Source organism: Aotus nancymaae, unplaced genomic scaffold (genome assembly GCF_030222135.1).
Source record: "Aotus nancymaae isolate 86718 unplaced genomic scaffold, 86718_ANA_hifiasm-v0.15.2.pri h1tg000058l, whole genome shotgun sequence".
NCBI classification, from domain to species: domain Eukaryota; kingdom Metazoa; phylum Chordata; class Mammalia; order Primates; family Aotidae; genus Aotus; species Aotus nancymaae.
Window position 1 is genome coordinate 9,435,459 of NW_026988472.1, and position 20,808 is coordinate 9,456,266.

Consider the following 20,808-nt stretch of genomic DNA (forward strand, 5'->3'; position numbering starts at 1 on the left):
CAAAAAAAAAAAAAAAAAAAAAAAAAAAAAAGCCCCCTTGGGCTAGTTGATAAACACACTTTAAGTGGTTTTGGATTACTAATTGGCATCATTTGCCTCAGATGCAACCATTAATATAAAAGGAAGTGGGGAAGAGAAGATGGCCGATTAGGAGGAAGTCGGGATCGCAGCTCCGAAAGAAGGCGCAGAGGGTGAGTGGACGCCGCATTTCCAGACAGATTTTTACTGACCACAGACCAGGGGATTAACAGGAGGAAGAGCCACACGGGTCACCAGCGCCGCTGGTTTGAGCGGAGCGGCGCGCCGCTCGGCCTACGCCCTGAGGTGGGGGGCGGCGGATCCACGTACAGAGCGAGAGAGACTGAATCACCTCTGAGCCAGCAAGGGGAGCTGAAGCAGGGATTCAAGCCAGGACACTCCCGGGAAAGGGCGCACCACGAATCTCAGAGCCGCTGCTTTGACTGATGCAGCGGCTCACAGGGCAGTGGATTTTTACTGCCCACAGACCAGGAGATTCACAGGTGGCGAAGGTCCACGGGTTGCCAGCGCCGTTGGTTGGACTGGCGCGGCTGCTCTGCCTGCACCCGAGGCAGGGAGCAGCGGCCCCTTGTGCAGAGTGAGCGAGACCGGATCCCCTCTGGGCAAGCAAGGGGAGCTGAGGCAGGGACTCAACCCAAGAGTTTCCTGGGCAAAGAGGACGCCTCCGGAAACACGGCTGAACACGGGACGGTCCAGCTCTGTGGAGGAGGGGCGTCACCCACCAGGAAACACCCTGCAGTTCCCAGGACAATTTGCCCACAGCAGCTCAACGAAGCCTCTGCAGGCTGAGTGTGACTAGGCTGCCACCTTGTGGGCAGGGAAAACCATTGCAACAGCGGAAAATCATAACGCCCTAAATCCCCGGGACAGACCACCTAGGGGGAAGAAAAGGGGGTTTATGAGTTCAGCTACTACAGACTTAAAATTACCAAAATCAGAAAGACAGCAACTACAAAGTCGATAGGTGGATAAATCCACAAAGATGGGAAGAAACCAGCGCAAAAAGGATGAAAACACCCAAAACCAGAACACCTCTCCTCCTACAAGGGAGCACAACTCCTCACCAGCAAGGGAACAAGACTGGATGGAGAATGAGCGTGATGAAATGACAGAATCAGCTTTCCGAAAGTGGATAATAAGAAACTTCCGTGAGCTAAAAGAACATGTTCTAACCCAATGCAAAGAAACTAAGAACCTTGAAAAAAGACTTGACGAAATGTTAACGAGAATGGACAACTTAGAGAGGAATATGAGCGAATTGATGGAGCTGAAAAACACAACACGAGAACTTCGTGAAGCATGCACAAGTTTCAACAGCCGAATTGACCAAGCAGAAGAAAGGATATCAGAGGTCGAAGATCAACTCAATGAAATAAAACGAGAAGGCAAGATTAGAGAAAACAGGGTAAAAAGGAATGAACAGAGTCAACAAGAAATATGGGACTATGTGAAAAGACCTAATCTACGTTTGATAGGTGTACCTGAATGTGATGAAGAGAATGCATCCAAGCTGGAAAATACTCTTCAGGATATTATCCAGGAAAACTTCCCCAACCTAGCAAGGCAGGCCAATATTCAAGTCCAGGAAATACAGAGAACACCACAAAGATATTCCTCTAGAAGAGCAACCCCAAGGCACATAATCGTCAGATTCGCCAGGGTTGAAATGAAGGAGAAAATACTAAGGGCAGCCAGAGAGAAAGGTCGGGTTACCCACAAAGGGAAGCCCATCAGACTTACAGCAGATCTCTCAGCAGAAACCCTACAGGCCAGAAGGGAGTGGGGGCCGATATTCAACATCCTTAAAGAAAAGAACTTTCAACCCAGAATTTCATATCCAGCCAAACTAAGCTTCATAAGTGAAGGAAAAATAAAATCCTTTGAGAACAAGCAAGCACTCAGAGATTTCATCACCACCAGACCAGCTTTACAAGAGCTCCTGAAGGAGGCACTACACATAGAAAAAAACAACCAGTACCAGCCACTCCAAAAATGCACGAAATGGTAAAGAACATCAACACAATGAAGAATCTGCATCAACCAATGGGAAAAACAGCCAGCTAGCATCAAAATGACAGGATCAAATTCACACATAACAATATTAACCCTAAATGTAAACGGACTAAATGCCCCAATCAAAAGACACAGATTGGCAAATTGGATAAAAAGCCAAAACCCATCAGTGTGCTGTATCCAGGAAACCCACCTCACAAGCAAGGATACACAAAGGCTCAAAATAAAGGGATGGAGGAAGATTTACCAAGCAAATGGAGAGCAAAAAAAAGCAGGAGTTGCAATTCTCATCTCTGATAAAATAGACTTTAAAGCAACAAAGATCAAAAGAGACAAAGAAGGACATTACATAATGGTAAAAGGATCAATGCAACAAGAAGAGCTAACGATCCTAAATATATATGCACCCAATACAGGAGCACCCAGATACATAAGGCAAGTTCTTAAAGACTTACAAAGAGACCTTGACTCCCACACAATAATAGTGGGAGACTTCAACACCCCATTGTCAATATTAGACAGATCAACAAGACAGAAAATTAACAAGGATATCCAGGATTTGAACTCAGACCTGGACCAAGCAAACCTAATAGACATTTGCAGAACTCTCTACCCCAAATCCACAGAATATACATTCTTCTCAGCACCACATCACACCTACTCTAAAATTGACCACATAATTGGAAGTAAATCACTCCTCAGCAAATGCAAAAGAACGGAAACCATAACAAACAGTCTCTCAGACCACAGTGCAATCAAGTTAGAACTCAGAATTCAGAAGCCAACCCAGAACCGCACATCCTCATGGAAATTGAACAACTTTCTCCTGAATGTTGACTGGATAAACACTGAAATGAAGGCAGAAATAAAGATGTTCTTTGAAACCAACGAGAACGAAGACACCACATACCAGAATCTCTGGGACACATTTAAAGCAGTCTCTAGAGGAAAATATATAGCAATAGGTGCCCACATGAGAAGAAAGGAGAGATCTAAAATTGACACTCTATCGTCAAAATTGAAAGAGCTAGAGGAGCAAGATCAAAAAAATTCAAAACCTAGCAGAAGACAAGAAATAACTAAGATCAAAGCAGAATTGAAGGAGATAGAGACACGAAAAACCCTACAAAAAATCAATAAATCCAGGAGCTGGTTTTTTGAAAAGATCAACAAAATAGACAGACCACTAGCCAGACTAATAAAAAAGAAAAGAGAGAATAACCAAATAGATGCAGTAAAAAATGATAAAGGGGATATCACCACAGATGCCAGAGAAATTCAAACCATCATCAGAGATTATTACAAACAACTCTATGCACATAAACTAGAAAACCTGGAAGAAATGGATAAATTCCTGGACAGTTGCCTCCTCCCAAGCCTAAACCAGGAAGAAGTCGAAACCCTGAATAGACCAATAACAAGGTCTGAAGTCGAGGCAGCAATAAAGAGCCTACCACCCAAAAAAAGCCCAGGTCCAGATGGGTTCACAGCCGAATTCTACCAGACATACAAAGAGGAACTGATACCATTCCTACTGAAACTATTTCAAATAATCCAAAAAGAGGGAATCCTTCCCAAATCATTTTATGAGACCAACATCATCCTAATACCAAAACCCGGCAGAGACTCAACAAGAAAAGAAAATTACAGGCCAATATCCATGATGAACATAGATGCAAAAATCTTCAATAAAATACTGGCAAGCCGATTGCAACAGCACATCAAAAAGCTTATCCACCATGATCAAGTAGGATTCATCCCGGGGATGCAAGGCTGGTTCAATATACGCAAGTCTATAAATGTAATTCACCACATAAACAGAACCAAAGACAAAAACCACATGATTATCTCAATTGATGCAGAGAAGGCCTTCGACAAAATTCAACAGCCCTTTATGCTAAAAACTCTCAATAAACTAGGTATCGACGGAACGTACCTCAAAATAATAAAAGCTATTTATGACAAACCAACAGCCAATATCATACTGAATGGGCAAAAACTGGAAGCATTCCCTTTGAAATCGGGCACTAGACAAGGATGCCCTCTCTCACCACTCCTGTTCAATATAGTACTGGAAGTTCTAGCCAGAGCAATCAGACAAGAAAAAGAAATAAAGGGTATTCAATTAGGAAAGGAGGAAGTCAAATTGTCTCTATTTGCAGATGACATGATTGTATATCTAGAAGACCCTATCATCTCAGCCCAAAATCTCCTGAAACTGATAAGCAACTTCAGCAAAGTCTCAGGATACAAAATCAATGTGCAAAAATCACAAGCATTTCTATACACCAATAATAGACTTAAAGAGAGCCAAATCAAGAACGAACTGCCATTCACAATTGCTACAAAGAGAATAAAATACCTAGGAATACAACTAACAAGGAACGTAAAGGACCTCTTCAAGGAGAACTACAAACCACTGCTCAACGAAATAAGAGAGGACACAAACAGATGGAGAAACATTCCATGTTCATGGTTAGGAAGAATTAATATCGTGAAAATGGCCATACTGCCCAAAGTAATTTACAGATTCAACGCTATCCCCATCAAGCTACCAATGACCTTCTTCACAGAACTGGAAAAAACCACCTTAAACTTCATATGGAACCAAAAGAGAGCCCGCATAGCCAAGTCAATTCTAAGCAAAAAGAACAAAGCAGGAGGCATCACACTACCGGACTTCAAACTCTACTACAAGGCTACGGTAATCAAAACAGCATGGTACTGGTACCAAAACAGAGATATAGACCAATGGAACAGAACAGAGGCATCGGAGGCGACACAACATATCTACAACCACCCGATCTTTGACAAACCTGATAAAAACAAGCAATGGGGAAAGGATTCCCTGTTCAATAAGTGGTGTTGGGAAAACTGGCTAACCATATGCAGAAAGCAGAAACTCGACCCCTTCCTGACACCTTACACTAAAATTGACTCCAGATGGATTAAAGACTTAAACATAAGGCCTAACACCATAAAAACACTAGAAGGAAACCTAGGCAAAACCATTCAGGACATAGGCGTAGGCAAGGACTTTATGACCAAAACACCAAAAGCATTGGCAACAAAAGCCAAAATAGACAAATGGGACCTAATCAAACTCCACAGCTTCTGCACGGCAAAAGAAACAGTCAATAGAGTGAATCGGCAACCAACAGAATGGGAAAAAATTTTTGCAGCCTACCCATCTGACAAAGGGCTGATATCCAGAATTTACAACGAGCTAAAAAAGATTTACAAGAAAAAAACAAACAAGCCCATTCAAAAATGGGCGAAGGATATGAACAGATACTTTACAAAAGAAGACATACAAGAGGCCAACAAACATATGAAAAAATGCTCATCATCACTGGTCATTAGAGAAATGCAAATCAAAACTACATTGAGATACCATCTCACACCAGTTAGAATGGCGATCATTAAAAAATCTGGAGAAAATAGATGCTGGAGAGGATGTGGAGAAATAGGAACACTTTTACACTGTTGGTGGGAGTGTAAATTAGTTCAACCACTGTGGAAAACAGTGTGGCGATTCCTCAAGGACCTAGAAATAGAAATTCCATTTGACCCAGCAATCCCATTACTGGGCATATATCCAAAGGATTATAAATCGTTCTACTATAAGGACACATGCACACGAATGTTCATTGCAGCACAGTTTACAATAGCAAAGACCTGGAACCAGCCCAAATGCCCATCGATGATAGACTGGACAGGAAAAATGTGGCACATATACACCATGGAATATTATGCAGCCATTAAAAATGAGGAGTTCGCGTCCTTTGTAGGGACATGGATGAACCTGGAAACCATCATTCTCAGCAAACTGACACAAGAACACAAAACCAAACACCACATGTTCTCACTCATAGGAGGGTGTTGAACAAGGAGAACACATGGACACAGGGAGGGGAGCACTGTACACGGGGGTCTGTTGTGGGGGAGTGGGGGGGGGACAGCGGGGAGGGGAGTTGGGGAGGGATAGCATGGGGAGAAATGCCAGATATGGGTGAGGGGGAGGGAGGCAGCAAATCACACTGCCATGAATGCACCTATGCAACAACTTTGCATGTTTTTCACATGTACCCCAAAACCTAAAATGCAATAAAAAAAAAAGAAAAAAAAAAAGAAAAAAAAGAAAAAAAAAAAAAAAAAAAAAATATAAAAGGAAGTGTGGGCTTGTCATATCACAGGTGACTCTCATAATCTGGATAACATGTTGAATATGTAACTGATGACAAACTGCCAAATTACAGACGGCAGAAATTCTAAAGCCTGCCTGATGAATTGATATATACATACGATAGAAAGAATATGTGTATACGTTCCCAAATGGCAGAAATCTTATGAAAAACATGAAATGTTTTATAGTGATCAACTTTTTGAGTTGTGACAAGAAAACTCAGTGGAATCACCAAATATCCCAGGATTAAGAAGGAATTTCTCAAAACCTGTACTTGGGACAACCTGACTCCTGGGTTCAGGTGGTCGTGAGAAAACCAGTCAGGAGCTGGAAAGGATTAAGAATGAAAAGCAACCTCCACCTGACTACTCAGGAGATTTGTTTGACTCTAAGAGGAGGAAATTAACTTGGGAGAGAATGGGGCAGCTTAAAAAAAATCACATTTCAAATCTAGAGTCCAAGCAAAAAGAGTAAGAAAGAAAAAAAATAATACCTATTGTGGGTTGAAGAAGTGACTCACCAGATGACCATCTACTGGGAATCTCTGGGATTGGACACCTATTTTTTAAATAAGCTTTCTATGTGGCGCTCATACAAACCAGAAATTGCGATTCCCTAATTTAAATGATACACAGCAACAAGTTAAAGGCAAATGACCTTGGCAGGTCTCTCTGAGAAGTTTTCACAGTACTTCAAAAATAGAAAAGTGGGGAAAGTATCTTGCTAAATTCAAAAGAACCTATACCATAGCCATAAGTGCCATCATTTACCTATTACATTAAGTTAATCTCCCTAATTTGAATTTGATTGGTCTTGTGCTTTTATTGGGAGTTGAAAGCATAAGTTTACTTTGGTTTTATGGTTGCACAAGACCAATAATCACAAGGAGTTTATTTTGTATGCTTTAGTAAACACTAAGGCTCTGAGATTTCTTTCTTTTATTCCTTTAACAGAAGACCATTTACTTTACTTAGTTATGAATATCCTGCATTGAGGGAAAAACCATAAAAGAGGGATGAGATGGGAAAGGAAGATCTTTGACATTTATTTTGCCACCTTCCTCCAAGTTTGTTTTCACCTCTCTTCAGAGGCATTTATATCCATTTCGCTGTAAAGATCCTTTTCAACTATTTACTATAGGAAGACAAATCATTAAATGCAATTTAAAATTTTTAGGATAAACATTATGTCCAAGATGTCTTTAAAAATAAATTTAAAAAACGAAACCCTATATTGCCAACAGAAACCGATTCAGTCACATCCAGGGCTGAAAAAAGGAAATAACAGAAAAAACAGATATCTTCAATTTCTTCCCCTGTATTTCCTAACAATTATGTGTCATCTTTTGTCTTACCTCTCGGTGCCTATCCCGGTCTCGAGACTTCTCTCTCACCCAATCAATTGTATTGAAATCATCATAGGTGCCTACACCAGGGATTGGCTCCTCCAAGAAGTCCATGATCCTATTTGAAGAACCTATTCCTCCACCATTGTACGACTTGTCCTCTGTATTGAACAGGAAACAGACATTAGTACTTCAGACACTGTTAACATTTTTAATACCTTCTTTTTGGGTTCCAAAAGGTGAGCCCTTAAACTATTAGATGACTACAGTTGGGGCTGATAAAGAAATAGTCACCTGGTATGAACATCCATCCCATTCAGAGGTTTCTGTGGTGTAGGCACAAAATGATGAGTGGCTAAAAGCAGTGTCAATGGAAAGCAACAGATGAGAGTGACAGTACAAAGAGAAAAATGATAGGAGTTGATGTGCAATGGAAAGCATTTATGAAACAAAAGACAAGAAGGAGGATGGAGAAGCTTAGGTATTACAGTTTATGGAAGGGAGACGAAAGGGTCAAAGGCACTTGCAGCCATATCACATCAAGAACCATTTTACATTTATAAGGCAGTAATGCAATCCTATAAGGTGGTTTTTGCCTGACTGGGGACTCCAAATGAAGTGTATGGGCCTCTTCACAATTTAAGTTGGCTGGAATGTACAAATTTCCCTTCAATAGGTATAAGACTTGATCCCTGACATAATGGGCTTGTAGAAACTCTAAGTATGTCAGCACAGTCTAAGATTTACAAGCAGAGATTTAAAGAACAGTGCATGATTCAGTGATGAAATGTCCCTCCCTGATCATTCAACTGGAAGAAACATATCCACCTGCCCACCCATCATAGTCCCTTATCTACTTTGCTTTGGGTACTTCCATTACAATTACTTATATGCATGCTTTCTCTTCCTTTCTAGACTAGAAGCTTTTTGCTGGTAGCCCAATATCTGATTCATCGTTGCTTTCTCCACAGTGTCTAGCACATATCCAAGAATCCGTAAATATCACCTGAACTAAAATTTGTTTGATGAATGGTGGGAATGGGGGAGAAAGTTTTAAACTCACAAGCTATCTCACACAAGGCTTAAACTTGATCAAAATATTTCTGCAACATTGTTTGATGGAATAAGATTTTGCTATTAAACAAAAAATACAAAGCAGTACTGAGGAATCTATGCAAATGCACACTGGGGAAAAGTGCAGAGTAATGCCATCATTTAATTCACCCAGCCAGAGCTCACATTTGCAGTACCAACCTTGGCAGGGACAAGGCTTCCTCCAGACTGTTTGGTAATACATCCCTCTGCAGAGGAGGCCCAAGTGGGCCTGAGCTGACTCCCTCTCTTTCCATCTGCATCCACATCTTTACTGTAAACTCCAAACACACAACTTTAGCACTCATATGGGGTAAGTCTGAAGGAACACTCCAAGCTGTACTTACAATTGGTTTACCAATTGTAAGTCTTCTGAATACCTAAGTCAGCATGCCTTTCACAGGCAAGGTGCACATTTGAAAGAAAAAGCTCTGCAGAGTCCAAATCATCTGTAGGGTGGGGGTGGGGTGGGGGTGGAGTGGAGAAGGTGAACAAGTTAATCTTAAAACCCCAAACCAAAGTCCTTTCCATATCTTCATTCGTATCTTGCTGTAAAATGGATGGCTGCTGAATCACCAGCCCATCATTTCCTATCATGTCAGTGTCATATTGATAAAGATGAAAGCTGGTGTGTTTCTTGAGAGCTTAGAGGGAAAAAGCCAGCTAGGAAATGAGGGCAGAAAGAGGATAAAGTATGTGTGTGTGGAGGTGGGGGAGGGCAAGCTGTTTCAATTCTCAAGTCCAATGCTGATATGAACATCAGGACACCAAACAACCAGATATTTACTTTTTAAGGCAGGTTAATGCCCCAATTGAATTTACTCTGGTTTAAGAGTTCTCCTTTCAAAAGGGAAAAACAGGATTTTGTGAAACTAATTTTAAAAATCATCTGATAGCTATCTAATGTTAAACTATATATTAAATGAGGCCCCCACCTTTAAGGATATTAAGGCAAAATGAAGATCTGCAACAGCTTCTAGCAGGAAAGAAAGAATTCTATTACATCACTAGGTAACATGAGCACTGCATCATCCTCCTTTGTAGTCCGGTTTCCTTAGAAACGCAATTGTCAGGCCCCTCTCAAAGAGCAGGCAGTGATTAGAATCCTACAACAGACTGCTTGCGATTCTCCAGATCCCCTGCTCCCGGGGGGGCATGCTTCAGTCCTTAGTTGGGCTCAAGTCTGCTTACCTTCAATCACAGTTTTCTCTTTTTCTGCCTCAAGGAAGAAATAACCTTGGCAGCCCGCATTTGGTCATTTAGGTTGGGGAGCTTTTACAAAAGAAGCCCCAGTCTGAAGTGCTTTAGAAGGGCACTTGCTGCATTCTCTGCCTTTCACGGCAACAAACGCCACCTAAAGAACCACCAGTGTTCCCTGGCGGTCAGAATGTGATGTCACTGTTGGAGTCATGTGACCAGACCTTTGGACCAGCCTGGGAGAAAGGAAGATTTTTAACTGGGCACGGAAGCCTTAAAGATGTAGTCTCATCTAAACAAATGCCATCAAACCGGTGGCAGTCGGGTCAGCTCAGGAAACCTGGGTCCAGACAAGTCTTAATCTTCATTTAGCAGAAAGTACGAGAAGGTAAAGTAGAAATAGCCAAAAGAATTTAGAGTTACAGAGGTCCTAAGTACAAAAGGGAGAAAGGCAAATATAAAAAAGGCTTTTTAAAAAATGCACTGGATAGCAACAACGTAGGTAAAGTCTCACAAACCTAATGCTGAGTGAAAAATACCAGACACAAAAATGCACATAACATTCATTACGATTCTATGCCTCTAAGTTCAAAAACAGGCAAGCCTAACTTATATCATTTTACAACAGAAATGTAAGTGATTACATTTCAAAGAGAAGCAAGGAAATAACAAAAGTAAAGACAGAAGCTACCCAGAGAAGAGGGCTGTCATGTGGGAGGGGCACATGGCAAGGGCTTCTGGAATCCTGGTCATTTTTCTTGATCTGGGACGTGGTTTACCTGAGTGCTCATTTTACAATTATTCTTTGAACTGTATACATGTTTTATGCTTCTTTATGTACAAATCATAATTAAAGAAAAATGTAAAAAACTGAGCTGCATATAAACTTACTATACAAGGTCAGTTCTTTAAAAGCACCTCGTCACTTAAAAACCCCAGAGTACAGTCAAGAAAATGAGTTGTTTCTGAGTAGTAGTGCTCTACGCAGAAAGCAACAACTCTGATACTCATTAATCCAACCTGGATGAAAGTAGCTGTTTCAGCCTGACAATAAATTCACTATGATGTTTCCATGGTTTTAAAGGGTTGTGAAGGCTATTTTAAAGCAGGTCTTAATTAATTGTGCAATTTGGCCAGTCCAGTAAAGAGTAAAATTGCTATCTCCCAACTCTCTACATTGGGAGGATTTCCTAAGGAAATCTGAAGGACAGCCACTGTTAAACATTAACCCAGTCATATTGTGCTCTAATAACTGGTGTGTGTAGGGCTTTGAAAGGGTATTACTCTCATCAATTCTTAAGGTTCAATACACCCTGAAATGTTAATACAATAAAACCTTATGAAATGTGAGGCACTGCATGGGACCCGTATGCTTTCAGTTCATCCTTGCTATATTATCTCACTCACTTGATGAACTAGTCTAGCATTAATGAGGAGGATTGAAAAGGTAGTGGCAACTGACTGTATTAAGTGGCCATGAGCTACATTGCTATAGCCATGAGCTACCACATTTGTGGTCCAACTGTGAGTGTCTTATTCGATTAAACTTTTAGAAAAGTATGTGTACCTCATTCAAAAAGGGTAACGTGCCCAACCTCTTAAGCCTCCTTCCAAGTTGTTCTTTAGTAAACACAATTTTACCTGTAATTGTATCTGAAGACCACTACAGAATTCACTTATATTATCTAGTATGATTTACATTATCTATTAGATTATTTCACACATTAGCAGCTATATTATTTAGCAGTCACTAATTATATATTATTATATATACCAAAAAAGATAGATAGTATCTATCTTTTTTGGTATATAAAAATGTATAATTCAAAGGATTGCATAGCTGGTGCCATAACTTTTAATGAAAGTTCACGTGTTTTTCAAATGCTTTATCAAGACTTCTAAGGGAGGGGCTTCTTTTTATTCCATTCACAGTTACTTCCTTTGAGAACCAGAGGGCTGGTAGCTATGATGAAGTCCTCATACTAAAACAAGATTTAATTAGAATTTAGATTAAGAAATGAGGCACCAGTATCAGAGTTTGACATGCTTTATTTCTTTTATTCTTTTCTACTCTCCATTCTCTTCTCTGGCAAACTTGTCATCTTTCGAGTGTGTTCGTTATACAGACTGCCCAGTGTAGGTCAACTGATACTACTGTAAAAATAAGACAAATAAATTCTTACCAATTTTTAATGCATCCTATGATAAAAACACAATAATAGAATATTTTGAGATAAACAGAATTCTTTCTGAAACACTGATCTGACCAGATAATATCCCAATTTTTACTATGCCAGTGGCTCCTATAGCAATATTTTGAAAACTTTTAGCCCATGAAGACCTCTAAATGGTTATTTGACACAAGAGTGGACTGTGAATTTAAAAATATTCATCATACTTTTTAGAATAGGAAAAACAATATATTTTAAAATGTATAATAATAATGACAGCCATTGCTGCTATTTTAGGTTTCATCAATGAAAAGGTTTAACTTGTTCACACTCTTTCATCAAGGTATCTATAGCTGACTTGATGACAAACAGCTTAAGTCAATGGTCATATTCCACATCTAACTGGTTTCTTTTCTTAGCTTTTTGAGATGGAGCTTTGCTCTTGTTGCTTAGGCTGGAGTGCAGTGGCATGATCACAGCTCACTGCAACCTCCACCTCCTGGGTTCAAGCAATTCTCCTGTTTCAGCCACCCAAGTAGCTGGGATTATGGGCACCTGCCATGCCTGGCTAATTTTTTGTATTTTTAGTAGAGATAGGGTTTCTACATGTTGGGCAGGCTGGTCTCAAACTCCTGACCTCAGGTGATCCACCCGCCTCGGCCTTCCAAAGTGTTGGGATTACAGGCATTAGCCACCACGCTCGGCCTTTTCTTAGCATTTTTTAGTAGAAATTGGAGAGATAGCATGGGGAGAAATGCCACATATAGGTGAAGGGGAGGAAGGCAGCAAATCACACTGCCACATATACACCTATGCAACAATCTTGCATGTTCTTCACATGTACCCCAAAACCTAAAATGCAATTTAAAAAAAAAGAAATTTAGTAAATTTAGAAGAAAGAAAATAAATATTTAAAATTTAGCTGTCAAGAAAGGCAGTAGAAATGATCTACCCATTAACTAATGAAACACAAAGTAACAAAATGCAAAAGGCTTTTCAAAAAACAATGTATTCAGAGTTAAGCTTCTGGTGTGTAAATATGCTGCCAAGAAAGGCAGAGCAAAATTGAACGATGAGCCTACATGTCAGGTTGAAGTATTTAGGTGAGTGTAGATTTTTTTGCCTCTAAAAGAAAAAAAAGTAATACTTCTCTCAAATTTTGAAGGCATAGTGAATGTTGTATATTAAAAAACTTAATGCCCTAACAGAAAAATTATTCGAGTTAAAGTACAATTAGACCTCAACTTAAATGGCAGAACAAAAAGCCCCCAAAAGGCTAATGTGCACTGCCTGAGTCCAGGAAAAACATACAGTAAATCAGTCAGAGAAAAAAGTCAACATTGAAACAGCTTTCCCGTAGGGTTACACTCGGGTCTAAAGACTTAACAACAGGTCTTTAGAAACACAGTGCTTGAATGAGGAGGCATATAAATGAATGTATTTAACTCAGTTCCCATCATGGAAACTACTTTCTAATTTTTTTTCTAAAAAATCACATGATGTTTAAAACTAGAAAACCCCTTAAAATACAAGAAAAAAAAAACCTGATTTGAGAATAATGTTTATTTAAATCCCTAACCAATGTGCCATTAGAAATTTACCTTGGGGGCTGAACAGTAACTGATTAAGTGAACTAGTTAAACACTAACAAAAACACAAGGGGAAAAAGGATAGGAAGAAATCTCATACACAGACCTTGAAGAACTGCTTTAGTAATATCACAGCTGCATGAGGGCTCACTAATTGGCAACAGCCTAAAGAAATAAATAAGCATTCAAAGAAATGGGGCAGGGCTATTGCTATATATCACAGGACTTGAAAACAGTCCCTTTTAAAAATATTATTTCAGTTTTACAGGGATATATTATATTTTTGCAAGGCTGGAACCATAGGTACAAAAAATTCAACATTATGCCTAACACACATCAGCAGATACTCATCCTGTGGTCATTTAAACTTTACTTGCATTAAACAGCAAATACTAAGAGCCTATTATATATGCCACTTCTTACTTCCATACTTGCACCCCGCTTCCCTTCTTGTACTGGTTCATCCATTCTAGATCTCCCAGTAAGTCACATAAACTCTTTCACATCCCATTTCATCTATTTGTCTGATAGTACATTACAGCAGAAGCCCTGATAATTAATCAATATTTGTAGGAAGTTTCTATCTAGCAACTTGTGCCTTCATTTTGCTACTATTTTGTTTTCCCACTTAACTAAATCCAGTGACCAAAAAGCAAATGTTGTTGGAGTAGCCCTCCCATCTAAGTCCTGAATAGACATTACGCTTTAGTATACTCTTAGTTTGAGCCCGGGGACACTTATTCAGGGCAGCTATTCTGTTGGTATGCATCTGTATGCCATACCAGTTTGCTAAATACTGAAATACTTCAGTAGCTACAGATAAATAACCACTTTTTCCTGAGGACCCTCCTCCCCCACCTCACCCTACCCTAGAAACTCCTGAACTTACCCATGATCCAGCAGCTGGAATACCAGGAGGCTCCAGGACACTGCCCCAGTGCTATGTCTGACAGACAATCTGATTGGGCTGTGCCTGTATTGTTTTGAATCTCATCCCTGCACTCATTTCATTTAGCGATCCACTGCTTTGGTTCCTGTTCACAGCAGGTTAAAACTTCAAAGTGCCTAACATGCAGGAAGGACAACAAAGAAGAAACTCTATCCTGACTCTGCTGACAGCTAGACAATAAAACGGATGATGAAGGATGTGGGAAATGGAACTGTAAGAACCCCAACAAATCTATGATATTGAAATGAAGTTTGACAGTTATGAGAGAAATACAGAAAGGTTAGGCATGGCAAAAAGGGATAGGGAAAGCTGTAGAGACAAGCATGAATTGAGGTTCTAACACCTTCTTCTGACTCTTTATTTCCATTGGATATAGCTCTATCTTCACTGGGTTGGAGATACTTGCTTGAGGAGTATCTCTTGTAGTCCTCTCATTCCCAGCATCTGCTCAACTCTGGAAGTTCCTGACTCAACCCACTTTCATGACCAATGGAACCAGGGTGCTAATTGCCAGAGTTATCAAAGTAACCAAAACAGAATGAGGACTTCGGCTTGGTATCTGCAGGCTCCTACTGGACTAAGATGTCACAGAAAGTAATGTAGCAGTGAAGTAAAGGGGCTAGATTTGACAAAATTGCTGAGAGGGCTCTCCATAAAAAGCAAACAGCACTCCACTCCCTTACTTGCTCTTCCTTCCTTCCTTCTCAATTGTACACATTTATGGGACTGACAAGAGAATGGGGACTGTGATGGGTAGGGAGACACTGCCCTAAAATGCACATTACATACCACAGTGTTGGGAAATCCTTTGGGTAGCATGATCCTAATAACTTCTAATTATTGTTTTAGAAGCAGCAATTATCCAGTTCTTCTGTCCTAAGTCTACATTGGTTTCTCTCTATTAATTTCCAAAAGGAAACTGGGCACACAAGACTAGCAATTACTCTTTAGCGGGGGAAAAATTTCAAGAGAGAATATACCAATTGTGAGATTCTCCTTGGATTAATAGGAATTGTGTGATGCCATGAACAGAAAAATAAGTTTTAAAAAAGCATATATATATAGTGAGAATTACCTTAAAGACAGAGTTGCACCTGTGTACACCAGTGTATCTATGTTATTAATTGCAGCACTGTTTGTAGTAGCAAAAACCCAGAAACAATAAAAGTGTCTAGTAATAGGGAAATAGTGCAAGGAAAGAAGTAGACTGATGTGTACTGAAATAGAAAACTATTCCAGACATATTACGTGAAAAATCAAGTCACAAAATAAGCAGAATATGTCTTTTTTTTCATATGTGTCTGGATAGAGAAAGAACTGCAAAGATCATACTGAATTATTTTTGGTGGTTGTCTCTGGAGTGGGACGAACAGAGTAGACTTTCACATTTTAAAAACATGTGTATTGTTTGAATCTTTTATAGTGAGGCATATTTATGTGTTATATAAGTGATTTTGAAAAGAAAAAAATAATAGCAATGTAACTGGAAGAGTAGAGACAGGACATTGCAAAGAGCAGACCTATGTTCTGGGAGGCAGATTACTGGCATACTTGTGGACAAAGTAGGTGATAGCTTCTGGTGAACACCAAGAGGGAAAGCCTGGAGAGGAAGATGGCTTATTTGGTTTTTAAATAAAAGTTAATAGGAACAAAATGTACTCAGACCCATTGTCCTGCAGGGAGAAGATGTGGATTCCAATCCTAGCTCCATAATTCACTAGTTGTGTCACCTTGGGCAACTGCCTTAATCTCTGTGGGTTTACAGGTTTGCCATCTGTAACATGAGGAGGTATTAGCAAGTATAATGTTAAGGTCCCTTCCAAATTCATACTCTATCATTTTAGTGATGATTTTTTTACTTGGTCATTCTTATATTGGATTGAATGAATGACTTCTGAGAGGTCTTTATCTTTGAGGAATTCCAAATGATAATTTGATTGCACAGTTAACTGAGAATGCTCTACTGGCAAGATCATAAAATCGTGCTTCCAGTCCTTAGAAAAGAAAGGTAAGACTCAGTTCATCAGTGAAGTATAGGACAATCTAGTATTTCACTGAGACCCAACATTTCTGACATATGGGTAACTACACAGAGCTTACCCATACGGCTACAGTATCTCTGGATTGCCTGGTAATCCAGATTTTAGAAACATGCAGCACATACCCCCTGAAGCATTACAGTAACCCCTTCCTCTACCACGTGTCATAAGTTGGAACAAAATGGAGCTGAAAATATATTCCTTCAAGAAGGGACCAAAGTGGTTTTATTAAATGAAAACGGGGAACATCTGGATTCAGCTCCTGCAAGCAAAGAGCTTAGAAGTTATTACTCTCATCCTTACAACAAGAAAAGGTTGGATAAACTGAAAAAAAAAATCAGTGATCTTTCTTGGACCCACTGGAGAACTGAGGTTGCAGAGGAAACTGCCACCACAAAATCTGAAGAGACAAGCTTATTTAAAGAGACACAGCTAAGATCTGCTTACCTGGTGTAGAAATGGCTGGAGCTGGTAGAAACACAAATGGCAACTTGAACAAGTTGCTGAAGGCTGAATGTGGACTAGCATGAGTACAAGAAACTCCTGGGGACTACAGTGTTAGGTGAGCTCCCACATCAAAGCTCTACCTCCACGAACCCCACCAAATTCTCACAGTGAAGATCTAAGAAAGAATCCCTCCTAGCTCTGACAAGGGGAGGGAAAGAGAAATCATTGCGAAATTTGTCCAGAGATTTCTCCATAACAAAGGCCTCAGGGGAAAATACTTTGCCTGAGCCTTATCCCAGTTGAGAGAAGAGCATTCCTCCCACTCCAACCCCCTCTAGCCTTCTTATCTCACCTAAAGCAGGGGAACAAACTCAACAGGGTGTAGGGCTTCAAGTAAACACATTGGGAATGCTGCAGTCAAAGAAGAGAGTGGAGGGCAGGGAGGACAAAAAGCTATACTACTGGAGAAAAATGTGAATGTCATAGCCACCAAACACAGTTCCATGAAACAGTGATATTTAATCAGAGGACTATAAAATTACTACCTCCCCCATATTTTACCACCACCCCAACAGGGCTACAGTATAATAATAGGGGATCACAGTTGAAAAGCAGTAAGACACAGACTCTCTAGAGGAGTTGTCCTCAGGGAAACTCACAATCAAGAGGAAAGACAACAAGGACACTAGAGGAATTTGAACCCTCTGGTGCCTGGTTACACCAAACATGAAATACAGCCTAAGTCCTAGCCAGTTTGCCATAAATCCTAACACAATGGAATCGAACTGTTAATAGAAGCCAATAACAGAAAAATAGCTGGAAAATCCTCAAATACCTGGAAATTAAACAACACATTTCCAAATAACCCATGGGTCAAAAAAGTCTCAAGACAAATTTAAAAATATTTTGAAATAAATGAAAATATAATACATGTGGGACGTAACATTGAGGGATGCAGCAAAAGCAATGCTTAGAGGGAAATTTTTTTTTTATTGCATTTTAGGTTTTGGGGTACATGTGAAAAACATGCAAGATTGTTGCATAGGTGCATACGTGGCAGTGTGATTTGCTGCCTTCCTCCCCTTCACCTATATGTGGCATTTCTCCCCATGCTATCTCTCCCCAACTCCCCACTCCCTGCTGTTCCCCCCTCACTCCCCCCCCCAACAGACCCCAGTGTGTAGTGCTCCTTAGAGGGAAATTTATAGGATTAAATGTATATATTAAAAAAGAAGATCTAAAATCAATAACCTAAGCGTTCATCTTAGGGAACTAAGAGGAAAAGAGAACAATATAAGCCTAAAGCAAACTGAAGACTTTTCTTTACAAAAAGAAATTTAGAACAGAAATAAATGAAATTGAAAAAACAGAAAAATCAACAAAAAGCAAGTTACTTGAAAGGATCAACAAAACTGACAGACTGCTATCCAAGCTAACCAAGAAAAAAAAGAGAGGAGACACAAATTACCAATATCAGAAACGAAGAAGAAGTCATGACTCCTGATCCTACAGACATTAAAAGGATAATAAAGAAATACTATGAACACAAATTTTCTAACTTAGGTGAAATGGACCAACTACTTGAAAGACACAAACTACCAAAACATACACAGGAGAAACAGAAAATCTGAACTACCCCATATCTATTATTATTTTTTCACTGATTAACTGAACATAATTGACATTTATCAACTTCTTCATCCAACAGTAGAATACACAGTCTTCTCAAGTTTATACATATTTTCTAAGATAGATCACATCCGGGGCCACAAAACACATTTTTTAAAAAATTAAAAGATTAGGAATCATACAAATTATGGTCTCTTACCAAACTGGAATTAATGTTTGTCTCTCTATATAAAAACCAAATAGAGGCATTACAAGAAAGGAAAAGTACAGCTTAATATCTTTCATGAACACAGATGTAAAAATCCTTTAAATATATTAGAAAATTGAGTTCAGTGTTGTATAATACTAATTATCTCCAACCAAGTGGAATACCAACCAAGTGAAATTTGTTCCAGGTATGCAAAGCTGGAGCAATATTTCAAAAATCAATGTAATCTACCATAACAATAGGCTAAAAAGTCATATGATCATATCAATTGACAACAAAAAGGCATTTGACATAATTCAATATCCATTCATGATTAAAACTCTCAGCAAGGTCAGGCCCAGTGGCTCACGGTTGTAATCCCAGCACTTTGGGAGGCCAAGGCGGGCGGATCATGAGGTCAAGAGTTCAAGACCAGACTGGCCAACATGGTGAAACCCTGTCTCTACTAAAAAATACAAAAATTAGCTGGGCATGGTGGCTTGTGCCTGTAATCCCAGCTGCTTGGGAGGCTGAGGTAGGAGAAGTGCTTGAACTGGGACCCAGGAGGTAGAGATTGCAGTGAGCCAAGATCGCGCCACTGCACTCCAGCCTGGGCTACGGAGAGAGACTCCATCTCAAAAACAAAACAAAACAAAACAAAAAAAACTCTCAGTAAAGTAGGAATAATTTCTTCAACTTAATAAAGAACATCTCCAAAAAAAGCCCTACAGCTAATACCACACTTAACAGTGAGAAACTAGACTCTTTTCCCCTAAGAGCAGGAACAAGGTTCTCTATTCTGTTCTCTTGGTCTATGCATAATAGACCAACAGATTAATAGGCTGTCTTCTCTTACCACTCATCTATTAAATATCTTTGCTAGTGAAATGAGACAACAAAAGGAATTAAAAAGTATATAGGTCAGAAAGAAAGAAAGAAAACTGTCTTCATTCACAGGTGACATAACTGTCTATGAAGAAAATCCCAAATAATCCTAATGAAATCCTCAAGGGGAAAAAAACCCAACCTCCTGGAACTAAACAACACAGTAAGACTGTAGGATATAAAGTCAATACACAAAAGTCAATTGCTTTCCTTATACCAGTAATGAACTAGAACTGCAAATTTTAAAAAGCAATTACTATTTACAAGGGCCTCCCCCCCAACTCCAAATTAAATACTTAAAGGTCTAAATCTAAGAAAATACATACAAGATCTATATGCAGAAAACTACAAAACACTGATTAAAAGAAATTAAAGATCTGAATAAACACCCTATGTTCATGGGATGTAAAACTCAGTACTATTGAGATGTCAATTCTTCCCAACTTGATGCATAGATTCAACACAATCCCAATCAAAACCCAAGCAAGTCATTTTGCAGCTACAATAAACTGATTCTAAAGCTTCTATGGAAAAGCAAAACATCTAGAATATCCAATACAATACTGAAGCTGAACAATTGGTAGCTGAACACTACCTCATTTCAATATTTACCATAAAGCCATAGTAATCAGGACAGTATGATACTGTCAAAAGAAAAGATGCATAGACCAAGAGATCAGAATAGAGCCCCAAAATAGACCCACACAAATACAGTCAACTAATCTTTAAAGAAGGTACAAAGGCAATTCAGTGGAGAAAGGACAGTGTTTTTAACAACCAGTGCTGCAATGACTAGGCATAAGTATGTAAAAAAGAGAATCTAAACAAAGACTTTCCTCCTTTTATAAAAATTAACACAAAATACACCATTGACCTAAATGTAAAATGAAAAACTGTAAAACTTCTGGAAGATAACATAGGAGAAAATCTACATGATTTTGAATTCAGTGATGACTTTTTAGATATAACACAAATAGCATAATCCAGCAAAGAAAAAAAAATAAGTTACTCTTCATTAAAATTAAAAATTCCTGCTTTGC

The 20,808-nt window shown here is 39.3% G+C and overlaps 1 protein-coding gene across 2 annotated transcripts in view; it reads right to left on the reverse strand.

Annotated features, from left to right (window-relative positions):
* The window catches only part of CLCN5 (chloride voltage-gated channel 5), a 166,882-nt gene that overhangs the window by 27,079 nt on the left and 118,995 nt on the right, over positions 1-20,808 (reverse strand). The window contains exons 1-2 of one of the 2 annotated variants that reach the window (XM_012471579.3): positions 9,867-10,035; positions 7,593-7,744 (exon numbers count right to left, since the gene is read on the reverse strand). In XM_012471579.3, the coding sequence (XP_012327002.2) occupies positions 7,593-7,697 (105 nt within the window). In that variant the 5' untranslated portion in view covers positions 7,698-7,744; positions 9,867-10,035. Of the gene's footprint in view, positions 1-7,592; positions 7,745-9,866; positions 10,036-20,808 lie in introns of those variants that run through there. The other variant, XM_012471577.3, reaches the window with a different exon arrangement.